The sequence below is a fragment of the Rutilus rutilus genome, assembly GCF_951802725.1.
Source record: "Rutilus rutilus genome assembly, chromosome: 8".
Taxonomy (NCBI): domain Eukaryota; kingdom Metazoa; phylum Chordata; class Actinopteri; order Cypriniformes; family Leuciscidae; genus Rutilus; species Rutilus rutilus.
This window is the reverse complement of record NC_140222.1, coordinates 39,576,454-39,590,958: the sequence shown is the minus strand read 5'-3', so window position 1 is coordinate 39,590,958 and position 14,505 is coordinate 39,576,454. Positions and strand designations below refer to the sequence as shown.

The 14,505-nt window shown below is 35.9% G+C and overlaps 1 protein-coding gene across 1 annotated transcript in view; it reads left to right on the top strand.

The window, feature by feature from the left end:
- Positions 1–14,505, top strand: part of slit1b (slit homolog 1b) — a 53,165-nt gene that overhangs the window by 15,801 nt on the left and 22,859 nt on the right. The window contains exons 5-14 of the mRNA XM_084416728.1: positions 43–114; positions 229–300; positions 426–497; positions 606–769; positions 4,232–4,376; positions 6,547–6,618; positions 6,845–6,916; positions 10,928–10,999; positions 11,181–11,324; positions 11,405–11,568. Coding sequence (XP_084272854.1) covers positions 43–114; positions 229–300; positions 426–497; positions 606–769; positions 4,232–4,376; positions 6,547–6,618; positions 6,845–6,916; positions 10,928–10,999; positions 11,181–11,324; positions 11,405–11,568 — 1,049 coding nt within the window. The remainder of the gene's footprint in view (positions 1–42; positions 115–228; positions 301–425; positions 498–605; positions 770–4,231; positions 4,377–6,546; positions 6,619–6,844; positions 6,917–10,927; positions 11,000–11,180; positions 11,325–11,404; positions 11,569–14,505) is intronic.

Here is a 14,505-nt window from a genome sequence, read left to right as displayed (position 1 = left end):
TGGTTTAATTTCCCTGTATATTTCACAAACTCTTTTAATTAGGGACTTGAGTGAGAATGTCATCCAGATGATACCAAGAAGAGCATTTAGAGGAGCCACCGAGATCAAGAACTTGTGAGTTACAACTTTAATAATCTACACGTGCTTCTTTTCATTTTCCCAAGAACATTATTTCCTTTTAACCTTTCACTCATCAAAATGTTTTGTGTGCCTGTGTGTTGCTCTCAGACAGCTGGATAAGAACCACATCAGCTGCATCGAGGATGGAGCGTTTCGCGCCATGAGAGTCCTGGAGGTCCTGTATGTACTGACCTTTGTGTTGTAGAGAAAGTAAATGAGTTAATGCAGTTTATTGTTTGTCAAGTATACATACAGTGTGTATGGATTATATATAACCTGGTTTTTCCTTTGGTTCTCCTCCATAGCACACTGAACAACAACAATATCAGCACCATCCCCATTTCCAGCTTCAACCACATGCCCAAGTTACGCACCTTGTGAGTCCAGACCTTTTATTTTCTCACACACAGTAGAAGTTTAAATCAATTACCCAAAGTATTGGTAGTTATAATAGTGATGCTTGCATAATTCGGTTAATTCCTCAGCCGCCTGCACTCGAACAGTCTGCGGTGTGACTGTCACCTGTCGTGGTTGTCTCAGTGGCTCAGACAGAGACCAGCGCTGGGACTTTACACTCAGTGCAGTTCACCACCCAACCTGCACGGACTCAACCTGGCCGAACTGCAGAAGAAGGACTTCACATGCTCTGGTAAATCTGGCCGCCTCCTCTTTTTAGCTGTTCATGCAACATTTCTATTAAAACGTTTTTTTTTTTTTTTTTTACATTTTAATTTTAATACATTTAATTAAAAAATTTATAAAATAAAAATGTTAAACTTTTTTTTTTTTTTTTTTTTAACTTTGTCAACTTTTTGATTTTGACTATATAGTATTATGGTCACATTAATAGTGTCTTCACTGTAAAAAAAAGTATATGATCAATAAGTTATGTTTTTACATTGCTTTAACTCATTAAAATAAGTTAAGAAATTTTCAAAAAATTATGCTATACAAGATTCAACAATTTTTTTTTAAGTCAGTTTATTGCAATTTAAGTTGAAATTACTTAAACATCCAAGTTCATTGTTTTTTTTTGTAAAAAATATAAGGCAGCAAATTTTTTTACAGTATTGGAGACTTTTTATCATAACTGTGTATTTTTTGTGCTACTTTCTGAATACATTTTAGGAATTGTTGTTCCAACCTCAGACTTTCAATCTTATATTATTTATATTATTCAATTTTTACTACGAAACAATCATAAACCATTTCAATATTTATTATGTGAAAACTATATATTTCTTTACTCAAATTATGACTGTCCCTAATTTGTGGCTTCATTTCCACAACAACCATCAATTTAGCAATTTTTTTCAAGTGTTAGTGTTACTTGTTTACTCTCGAATATTTTTACTGTGCATTATTTCTGATCAAGCTGTTATTTTATATAAGAAATTTGCCAAAATTGTTATGTCATTTTGTGGCATAATTTCCACAACAACCATCAATTTTGCTCCAGTAAATTCTTTTCAAGTGTTACTTTTGAATTATTTTAATTGTGTACAAGAAATTACCAAAAATTATGTAATTTTGTGTCTTTTTTTTTTTATAAATAAAATGCTAACAATTTCATCCTAACAAAATGGTTGACGACTTAGTCTTAGCGAGACAAATAATTCAGCCATTTTATTACAAAACATGCTATTATAACTAGCATTTCCATGGAAATGACTCTCAATTGGTAACACTTTACAGTGAGGTTTCATTTGTTAACGTTAGTATTAGTTTGTTAAATAACAATGAAAAATACTTCTTAAGCATTTATTAGTCTTAGTTAATGTTCATTTCAACATTTACTAGTACATCATTTAAAATAAAAGTTGTATCTGAGCTAACATGACCTAACAATGAAAATGTGTATTTGTATTAACTAATGTTAACAAAGATTAATAATGCACATTGATTGTTAGTTAATGTTAGTTAATGCATTATGCTAACTAATGGACGCTTATTGTAGTGTTACCCACTTTTTGGTTCAGAAACATGATGGTACATAAAAAAATGTGAGGAAAAGGGAAGTTTAATCTCTAAAAAAACACCAAAAGTTGTGCCCCATACAAGGTTATTATAGTTTTGCTTTTTTAAATTAGTTTTTATTTTAATATCGTTTTCAATTTTGCTTTAAATTTAAGTTTAGTTTTAGTTAGTTTCATTAATGGTTTTGTTAGTTTTAGTTTAGTTTTTATTTTGCAAACACATTTCTATTTAGTTTTTATTTTATTTAGTTTCAGTTTTAGTTTTAGTAATTATAGTTTAGCAGAGCAAACAGAACACTTCCAGGTTAGACCAAAGCGAGACGCACAATTTCAGCAAAGTTTAATGTTTGCCGAGATTACAGTTAACTCTTGTGCAGACATCTTAATAATAAAAATAAAAATAATGGTTTGAGATTGAAGTTGAACAAAGCACCAAATAAATGGAACTTAAAAGTATATATATAAAAAAAAAACCGATGACTAATACAGACAAACTACTTCATATTAAAGATGAAATCTTGTTAAACATAGTTTACTTTTTTCAGCTGTGACAAAAAAAAACAGCTAAATTAATCTGACAACCTGCTGTGAAGCCAGTGTGATTAAATAATGAAGTATCTATGCAGTGTGTGAGTGTGTATGAGTGTGTACATGTTTTTCTATCGTGGTGGGGACTTAAACCTGAATGCACACACACTCATGGGGACTTGTGTCACTGTGGGCCTAAATTAAATCACACAGAATGAGTTTTTTTTTTGAAAATGTGTGTGATGGGTCGGTTTAGGGGTCGGGTTAGTATGTGTGTGTGTGTGTGTGTGTGTGTGTGTGTGGGTGTGTGTGTGTGTGTGTGTGATGTGTCGGTTTAGAGGTCGGGTTAGTGTGTGTGTGTGTGTGTGTGTGTGTGTGTGTGTGTGTGTGTGTGATGGGTCGGTTTAGGGGTCGGGTTAGTGTGTGTGTGTGAGATGGGTATGTTGGTATGGGTGTGATGGGTATGTGTGTGTGTGTGTAATGGGTCGGTTTAGGGGTCGGGTTAGTGTGTGTGTGTGTGTGTGTGTGTGTGTGTGTGATGGGTCGGTTTAGGGGTCGGGTTAGTGTGTGTGTGTGTGTGTGTGATGGGTCGGTTTAGGGGTCAGGTTAGTGTGTGTGCGTGTGTGTGTGTGTGTGTGTGATGGGTATGTTTAGGGGTCGGTTTAGTGTAAGGAGACAGAATATACAGTTTGTACAATATAAAAAACCATTATGTCTATGGAGAGTCCCAACAAAGAGAGAGAGAGAGAGAGAGAGAGCGAGAGAGAGAGAGAGAGAGTGTGTGTCTGTGTGTGTGTGTGTGTGTGTGTGTGTCTGTGTTTGTCTGCATGTGTGTGTGTGTGTGTGTGTGTGTGTGTGTAGTGTCCCGGGACATGTCTCCACATGGATAACAATATTATTAGCAGAAAATCTTTTGTAAAATCAAAGATAACAACAGCACCGTTCAGCCTGTCAACCTTCATGAAAGCATGACATCACCACCTTAAAGGTATGTTTGTGCTTGACGGACTTGTTTTGCTGTTGCACCCGCGTCTCGCAAATGAAAGGACATTCTAAAAACGCTTTGCTCAAGTTAAAAGAAGTTCAACTTGCGTCTCATTACCTTGAGTTATTATTTCCCATTCCACTGCCACGGACGCATCCTTTATGAACAGTCGCTCAGGACTAGCGATGTGTTCGCTGGTCCTTCATTGAGCGCGTCACAGGACAGCGGTTAATCGCCTCAGCAACTTCACGCGTGTGAAGCGCCATTTACAGGCATTTCCCTAAACAGCCACAGGTCAGATTTTCCACCAAAGTAAAGAGCTTATTAAATACGAAAACGATTATTTATTTTTGCTAATTATTATTTTATTTCAGTTAGTTTTTCAGTAAATGTTGTTAGTTTCGTTTCGTTTTAGTTTTTCATTTATTATGAATTTCTCATTTTATTTCAGTTTACGAAAATGTTTTTTGACCAATAGTTTTAGTCTTAGTTTCAGTTTTCGTTTACGAAAATAACCTTGGCCCCATATTGAAGAAACTCCCTGACTGATCTCAAGCAAACATTAAACCCATCAATTGTGTGTTTAAGACTAATATATATGATGTTTCCTTCTTTTCCTGAGGTATTTTTGATTCCAGTCCTCAGCCCTGTGGCCTTGCGTCTGGCTCCTGTCCCCCAATGTGCACTTGCAGTAACAATATTGTGGATTGTAGAGGAAAAGGTCTCACGGCGATTCCAGCCAACATGCCTGAAAGTATGACTGAGATGTGAGTGATTTATTTACTAAGAATATTTGAGACATTTCTTAAGGATAGAGATGAAGCCTGTTGGGTTTAAATTATTTTTTCTGTCAGGGGCAGATACAAATGTGTAGGATGCATTGATTGAGATGCGATAAACTTATGAGCCACGAGAGGCTTGTGTGATATAAATTGTAATCAATTTAGATACATTTTCCCAAGGTTAAAGGGCAGGTGTGAAGAGAAGTGCAGAAAATTTTACTTAATCAATGGTAAAATCCATTATGCCTCAAGTGGCTTATTACTTTTATTAAGCAATGCTCACTAAATAATTACATAATTACAAAAAATTCCAGCATACTTTTAAAAAGAGCGCTTATTACGGCAGTAAAGTAATGTTTTTGACACTTAATTGCATGTTAATACTGTATTTAAATTGATATTAAATGCAATTAGCTGCATTAGTCCTTTTTAACCCACTTAAGTACATCTTTATATGCAATTTCATAATTACTTGTATTGCCTTTGAATTATGGTTAAAATGTACTGACAGTCATTTATGGTAAACTAAAATATACTTCAATGCAATTTCTATTGATACTTGTATGTCATGCATTTAAATACATATTTGTAATGATGAAGTTTAGTATATAATTTAGTACATTTAAAAATGTATTAACTTTGAATGTAATATGAAATAAGTACTTGGTTTTAAATATAGTGTGCTATAAAGTTACTAAATTACCAATCAAGTACTTTACAATGTACAACTTTACATTAAAATTTAACGTAAACATTTGACATTATCACAAAGTTCACTTTTTTAAAGTGCACTTAAGTGTGTTAAGAACGTAGGCGGACGGTGAATCAAATCCAGGGTAAGGATAGATGTGCTTCTTTCTTAAAAACACATTTTAATAGAATATCATGAAATATCAACAACCTGCACATCCCAGCATAAACACTCTTGATAAATTATTTGTTAATAAAGTGGCAACGTTCACAAACCGCTATCATTTGCACAGAAAATCAAGCATAATGTGTGCGTGATTTGGCATGGCAGCCAGTTCGAATAATAAATAACCATTGCCTTTCCTAATGCAGCAAAACACAAGTTTTCTATATTATATATCGCCGAAAAAGCGTGCAAAGAGTTTTATAACACGTGCGTGCAGAACCCAACACTGGACAGAAACGTCTTGAGTGGATTCAAACTTAAACATGTCTGATTGGCCATTGCATTTAAGCACTCAACAGATATGTTCACACCACTGCAAAATACTGTACGTTGTAAATAGAAACCTTTGACGCTCTCAAGAAGAGCGCAATCACTACGGGCCAGATTTACTAAACAGGGCAAGTTAGCGTGAGAGTGCAAGTTCAGCGCGGGATCTACTGACCCCGATCAGTTTTGGGAATAACTGATCAGTTATTGATCAGTAAATGCAAATGATCAGTTTTGGGAATAGTTACTTTTAAAAGTAATGCGATGCAATATTACGTTACTCCCTAAAAATAGGAAATTAGGTCGTGCAAATGAAAGGGGAAGCTACCAGTTTTGGGCAAAGTATACACTATTGCATTACTCCCTAAAAAAGTAACTAATTGCATTATTTACATTATGGAGAAAAGAGAGAATTCAGTACTTTAAAAAATGTTTAAGCAAACTAATTAAACTGAAAAGTAATGTGAATTACTTAAAAAAAAGAAGAAAGAAAGAAAGAAAAGTAACTCAAATACTAGTGTGTACATTTATAAAGTAACTGTTACTTTACTAAAAAAAAAGTAATCTGCTTACGTAATGCATGTTACTTGTAAAACACTGTAGGCTACACACTATCAGATTTTAGAGACAGAACAATTTGTTTTATAAAATTACATTTTAATTCAAATATGTGATTATATATACTATTACAAACTCATACATACATTTTCACTGTGCAATATGTCAATATATCTTGACTTTTTAGCTTCACACCTGGTGGGATTTAACCTTTCTTGACCCGCATGGGTGCGATCGATCATTTGGTGTGTGGTCTTTGACATTGACCAGTGCTAAAGGTCGTGCCCTTCACAGAACAGTATCCATGGTAATAAGGAAACCATGGGGACACTAGTTGTAACCGTGCTAAACTGTAAAGCTGACCATCTAGCCTCTGCATCCACTTGACCAGTTCTCTGCTTTTCTCTCTTTCAGACGATTAGAGCAGAACGGTATAAAGTCTGTTCCTCCCGGAGCGTTTGCCTCATACAAGAGACTGCGCAGAATGTGAGTGATCAGCCATAGAAACTATTAACTACAGTGTAAGCTTTAACACATACAAGCTTCAAGCTAAGACATTTGCAAGAATCACTGTGTGTGCAGTTTTTTCACCACATGGAATTGAATAATGGAATAAATTCCTTTAGGATTTTATGAAACAGAGGTTTGTGTCCCCCATTAATAACAGCCATTACATTTCGTATATTTCATAATTCTGTCTTTTACTCCACAGTGATTTGAGTAATAACCAAATATCTGAAATAGCCCCCGATGCGTTTCAAGGCCTGCGCTCACTCAACTCACTGTAAGTGTGCATTTATAATTCCTGCACTTTTTTTATTGTGTCTGTTTTATGTGTTTACATGCCTGACAATAGAGGGATGATAATCCTGTTAAAACAATTCAGTTAAGAAAAAACATTTACACATCATACATCATGTCATGAAAAAAATTACAAATATGTAAAATATTTTGTGATTTGATAAACATGATAATGATTTTTAAATGTAAATATGATTACACTTCCACTTCCTAGTCTAGTGATGTGCTTCCCCATCAAAGTGTTTGTCAAGCTCACGGATACTATTGGACCAAGTGTTGTTACTGTATAAACTGTAGAGAAAACTGCCCTACGTTGATTTGTCGGTAAAATAGAACCTTTTCTTTATAAAAATAGAATCCTCTCGTCATCAGTAGCTTCTATTATCTGTGGGGTCCCTCAAGGCTCTGTTTTGGGGCAAGTGTTATTTTCATTATGTGCTTCCTCTTGGTTTTTTGTTTGTATCTTTTTTTTTCTTTTTTTTTTTTTGCTGATGATACCCAGATGTATTTGCTTCTAAAGTCTGGTGATGATATATCTGTTAAATCACTTTTGAATGTCTAAAAGACCTAAAATGCTGGATGAATAATAACTTTCTCCGGTTAAATGAGAAAAAGACAGAAATGATACATTTTGGCCCTAGTAGCCGTGTAAATAATATAGCAATGAGCCTAGGACCTCTGTCATCTATTCTGCATAATATGTCAAGAATCTGGGTTTTATTTTTGACACAGAGTTAAAGTTTGAAAGACTTGAGTTGTGAAGAATAGTTTCTTTCAACTGCGAAATCTCGCTAAACTTAAATCGGTCTTAAATAATTCATGCTTTTATTCCTTCACGTCTTGATTACTGCAATGCTTTGTACCTGAGTCGGTCTTCAGAGGGTACAAAATGGTGCAGCAAGGTTGCAATAATATGCAGTTATATGCAATAATATAATATGCGATAATATAATATGCGATAATATAATATGCAATAATATAATATGCGATAATATAATATGCGATAATATAATATGCGATAATATAATATGCGATAATATAATATGCAATAATATAATATGCGATAATATAATATGCAATAATATGCTATAATATAATATGCGATAATATAATATGCGATAATATAATATGCAATAATGTAATATGCGATAATATAATATGCGATAATATAATATGTGATAATATAATATGCGATAATATAATATGCAATAATATAATATAATATAATATAATATAATATAATATAATATAATATAATATAATATAATATAATATAATATAATATAATATAATATAATATAATGAATAGTTTTAGCAGTCCAGGCGTTTCACTATATTTAAATCCACATGCTATTCAAACAAGCTGTATGTCACAAAGCAGGAGCAGAGCTAGAAATAGACATTGCAAGAAAATTACCCATAAACTCAAAAATTGGTGTGCTTTTAACAGGACGAATCAGAAAACTGAGGACCGAGTCTAAGGTCTGATCGTAAACCCATAAACCCACTGCTGCAGAGGCTCATAAAGCCCATAGACATCATACTGTACAATAAAATTCTGCAACAAAAATGTTGATGTGAACATTACTGGTAATGTGTGATTACACAACACTGACCTATAGAAGAGATTTACACTAAAGTGGCAACAGCATTTGGAGCAAATATTTATTTTTTTCAATTTCATTTTCAATCATTATTTTTTTAAGGAGTGGAAAGCCTTCATAAACCGGCAGCGACACCAATATGAACAAATAATTTAATGCATTAATAATTAAAATTACAATAAACAAATGTTCTGCAAAGTAATATAGTTCATTATCCTGACTGTAAGCTACGCTACACTTCACACATGAAAATTTATTTTATAATCCTGAATGCTAATTTTCATTATTATTTGCTAAATTAATTGGCCCAGCTGTGTTTACATGATTGTTTTGAGGATTACATATCCATTTATTCAAATCTGTAAAAAAACAGCCTTCGTGGGATGTACATTATACAGCACTCACGTATATAATCATTTAATCTGCATATGACTGCTATGTATATTTCCCACATGTTAATGTGTGCGAGCTTATTAGTTCTGCATTAGTTCTGTTGAATTATGCATCATGTTGCACGAAGAGCGCTATGTAAGCGTGTTATGGGAACATCTCACCAGGGGTCTGATGTAGAGAGTGTGTGGTTTGTGTAAATAACTGAATGTTCGTCTAGCCTCCAGCATATATATATGCCTTACATGATTCGACAGTGATGAGGGTGCATACGATTCAGCTCATTTGGAGACTGATTCTTAATGTACTGTACATGTTCTGTGTGACTTTTCTAAGCAATCAACTTAATTTGAACTTTAACTAACTTGATTTAAATTGGGCAATCAAATCTCGTAGACTTACGTTTAGTCATTTAGATCCAGTTAGTCTGATTCGTTTCTTCTAATCGGCTCTTGCGAACAGTTCATTTCAGTGAACGGTTCAAAAAATGATTTAGCACTTCATTCAGTAAAAAGATTTGATACATATGATTAGAATGATTTATTCATGAATCGGAAATTATTAATATAGGAGGAAGTCAAATCTAAAATTAGGCTCAGATTGTTAACATTTATTTATTTGTCCAACTCATGAATGTATCGTTCTATTGAGTCAGACCTTTTCAATTAGTCATTTGAACTGGTTCACAACTCAGTCTGATTGAACCGTTTCGGTTCAAAGAATTGGTGAGTTGTTAATCTGACTCATTATGATGTCTAAACGATTTGTTTGTTTGTTTTTCTTTGTGAATTATTCATTCAGATTGGTTTTGTGAACCTTATTCGTTCAATTGTTCGTTCGTTCGTTCATTCATTCATTCATTCATTCATTCATTCATTCATTCATTCATTCATTCATTCATTCATTCATTCATTCATTCAGCAATGTACAATTCATGAATGAACTGTTCTACTGAGTCATATCTTTTCAGTGAATCAGTTGTCCCGGTTTACAAACTCGGTCTGAACGATTCATTCACTAATCGGTTCTTGGTTCAAGGAATTAGTGTGTTGTTAATCCAACTGAAAATGAGTCTGTCCAAAAGATTTGGTTCTGGGAGTCGTTGATTTGTTGACCTCGAGAACCGCTTGGACCGATTCAGTCTAATTTGCAAATTAATCGCTCGGACTGGTTTTGTGAACCAGTTCAACTGATTCATAAGAAAGATTTGATTAATTCATGAATCAGGCATTACTTATATTGGAAGAAGTAATATCTAAAATAAAACAAAAACAGATGGTTTACATTTAAGTTATTCATTAATTCATTCATTCAGCAATGTCCAATTCATGATATAATCTTTCTTTTGAGATGTATCTTCAGTGAATCAGTTGAACTGGTTTACAAGAAATGGTCTGAACGATTCATTCACAAATTGGTTCTTGGTCCAAGGACTCAGTGAGTTGTTAATCCATCACATTACAAAAGATTTGATTCTGGGAGTCATTAGGTGTGTTCGACTTAAAGCGGCGCTGCACAGACCAATCAGTGTATGACATCATCAAAGTACCATGAGAGCGAATGGCTCCATGTGCTTTCGAAACACTTTCATAGTACTTTGATATCATACACACCATACATGTTGTCATTCATATTTATGACTTGAGAACTGCTGATTCAGTCTAATTTGCGAATTGGATCGCTCTGATTGGTTTTGTGAACCAGTTCAGCTGATTCATTTAGAAGATTCAATACATCAGAATGATTCAGTCATGGATCTGAAGTTACTTATATTGAAGGAGGAAGTCATATACCCGAATATCATAGAGACTCTTTTGACTTTGCAGCTAATTTCACTCAGGCATAAAAATCAGAAAATGCAAAAATCTTGTTCAACCTAATAGGTCTTTGTGCAGACCTTTTGTGTTTGTGGCAGTATTTAAATTTATGTATAACCTTGCATCTGTTTTCAAATGAAACATCAGCACTACTGTATGTCATGTTCTTGTTTTGTTTCTCAGGGTTCTTTATGGAAATAAGATTACAGATCTGCCTCGGGGAGTTTTTGACGGATTGAGTGCATTAGAGTTACTGTAAGTACTGAAACGCGTGATGTAGATCACCTCTGATGCTTATGTCAATGCAAAATTACCACCCACATGAAAAATGTCATAACGGCGCTGCTTAATGGGCCGTGAATAAGGCAGCACACTGAAACACCTTCATCCAGACAGTCATTGTAATGTTTTAGGTGTCTGTCTTTCTTTCTTTCAGACTGTTAAATGCCAATAAAATCCACTGTGTTCGTGTCAACGTTTTCCAGGACCTTGAGAACTTATCTCTATTGTCCCTGTACGACAATAAGATCCAGACTCTAGCCAAAGGCACATTTACTCCTCTGAAAGCCATCCAGACTCTGTAAGAGACATTATATAATGAACATTGAAATAAGCACATACTGTATACTTAAGAGATTTTATTGTTCGCTTTCTTTCCAGTCACTTAGCTCAGAACCCGTTCGTCTGTGACTGTGGTTTAAAATGGCTGGCGGACTTTTTGCGGTCCAATCCGATTGAGACCAGCGGCGCGCGATGCTCCAGTCCTCGACGGCTCGCCAACAAACGCATCAGTCAGATCAAGAGCAAGAAGTTCCGCTGTTCGGGTAGGATACACAAACACACTGTGCAATTATTTATCAATTATTTTGTACATTTACAATCATTTATAGCAATTTATGGGTAATTTTTCGGGTAATTGTGTAGTACTTGTGTCTCCGAACAACACACAAATAGGAGTGAGTTTTTACATATACTGTAGACCAGGGGTGTCAAACTCAGTTCCTGGAGGGCCACAATCCTGCAGAGTTTAGCTTCAACCCTAATTAAACACACCTGATCCAGCTAATCAAGGTCTTCGGGATTACTAGAAACTTCTAGGCAGGTGTTTTTGGAGCTGGTTGGAGCTAAACTCTGCAGGACAGTGGCCCTCCAGGAACTGAGTTTGACACCCCTGCTGTAGACAATGCTTTTTAAAAAGACATGCTTTACCAATTTCAGTTGTGTTTTAGGACTAGGTGAAACAATCCCCTGTTTAAGACCTGAGGTATGAGTGGTGACGATGCATCCATCGGAGTGATTTCCTCACTGTGGTGGTGGTTTAGTGGGATGAGAATGGGGGTTTTAAGCTTCATTGGGGTCATCAGGTGGGCACTCTACTTCTCTGGTGTTTCTCCAGAGGGCTCATCGGCAGCACCTGGCGTCCCAGGTGTGCCCCCCTCTGCTTTCAACACTTGCATGCCACAGGTGGTATTAGGTGCCCAGTTGGAGTCTCCCCTTTTCACCCATAGCCATCGACTTGCTTCTTCTGCTGCATCTGAGAGGGCTTTGATGGTTTGGCGTAGGGTTTGGCCTCGCACTCCCAATTCCTTAAGCAGCCTAATGGTTGACTTGCCTACGAAGCCTCTGCAGCCGACTTCCACTGGGCAAACCTTGGATTTCCATCCGCGATGCTCAGCATCAGCTGCCAATTCGGTGTACTTAAGGCTCTTGCGCTCAAATGCCCTCCTCTACAGCAGCCTCCCAGGGACCGGTAAGCTCTATTATGTACACGATGTGGAGTGATGAGGACCAGAGCACGAGGTCTGGTCTTAGGTTCGTTGTGGCAATCTCAGAAGGGAAGTAAAGCCTTTGGTTCAGATCTGCCACCAACTTCCAGTCTCGAGCCTTTCCGAGCTGGCCGATGTCCGTTGTTGAATATGCCTATGGCTGTCTTTGCTCCTTCTCGGATGAACTCCCTTGCGTATGAAGGATGGAATGATGGAGGAGGCAGGACATTGTTATTTAATCGTCTGCACTCCAAGGTGGCTGCTAGGCACTTAAGGACATGGTTGTGCCGCCAGGTATAGCGGCCTTGTGACAAGCTTGTCTTGCATCCATCCAGAATGTGTTTGAGGTTTGCGGGGGATGGACAGAGGGGGCACGTCGGGTCTTCTCCGTACCAACAAAAGAAGTGCAACCAAAAATAAAAAAATTCATGTAAATTTGAAAAAGGTGTCGTCCGATGAAGGCCTTGACAATGGCTGAAACATCACACGTTTTTTAATCAGTAAAGTTGGATTTCTTTAAGAGTGAGTGTTGAAGATTTACATAACTCACATAGACAGTCAGTTGTTTCTGAACTAGTCACTGTTGAGTGAATGATTTAATTATTTGCTCATAAAGGCAGTCACTTGTTTAGTTCCTGAATGAATCAGTGTTTTTGAACGAATCAGTTGAATAAATCATTCACTGACTCAATCATAGACAGTCACTTGTTTTGTTCCTGAATGAATCAGTGTTTTTGAATGAATCAGTTGAATGAATGATTCATAAACTGAGTCATAGCCAGCCACAGATTAGTTCTTGAATGAATCAGCATTGTTGAACAGATTAGTTGAGTGAATGATTTAATAATTCGCTAATAAAGACAGACACTTGTTTCATTCCTGAATGAATATGTTTTATAAACAAATCAGTTGAATGAATAATTCAATGTCACATTCTTATAGATGGTCACTGGTTTTGTTTCTGAATGAATCAGTGTTTTGGTAACACTTTACAATAAGGTTTATTTACTTTACAACGAGTGAATGATTCAATGATTTTCTCATAAAGACAATCACTTGTTCCTGAATGAATGTTTTTGAATGAATCGGTTGAATAAATGATTCATTGACTCAGTCATAATCATTCACTTGTTGCCACCTACTGGCGTAAAGATGTAACTGCAGAAAGAGTGACTGAACATCACACAACCAAACAGACTTAAGTGTAAATGCCAGTATATTAGAGAAGATCTTTGGTTTCAATCTTTAAAGGGATAGTTCGCCCCAAAAATGAAAATTAGCCCATGATTTACTCACACTCAAGTCATCCTAGGTGTATATGACTTTCTTCTTTCAGACAAATATAGTCAGAGTTATTTTAATAAACAACCTGACGCTTCCAAGCCTTTTATAATGGCAGTAAATTGCTGTTTCTGTTTTGAAGTCCATAAAAGTGCATCTATCCATCATAACAGTGCATCTATCCATCATAACAGTGCATCTATCCATCATAAAAGTGCTCCACACGGCTCTGGATGGTTAATAAAGGCCTTCTGAAGCGAAGCGATGAGTTTGTGTAAGAAAAATATTCATATTTAAAACTTTATAAAGTAAAATAACTAGCTTCCGGCCAAACAAACATACGGATTCGACTTAAAGGGATAATCCACTTTTTTTGGAAATAGGCTCATTTTACAACTCCCCCAGAGTTAAACAGTTGAGTTTTACCGTTTTCAAATCCATTCAGCCGATCTCCGGGTCTGGGGGTCCCACTTTTAGCATAGCTTAGCATAATGAATTGAACCGGACAAGACCATTAGCATCTCTCTCAAAAAAATGAACAAAAAGTTTCGATATCCTGCGTAATAATCAAGAAACTTTGCTGCAGTACCATGGGTGAAGCAGGCGTAATGATATGACGCAGCACCTGATAATAGTCCCCAGCTCAGTAGCCTATTATCAGGCGGCATGTGCTGCGTCATATCATTACGCCTGCTTCACCCATGGTACTGCAGC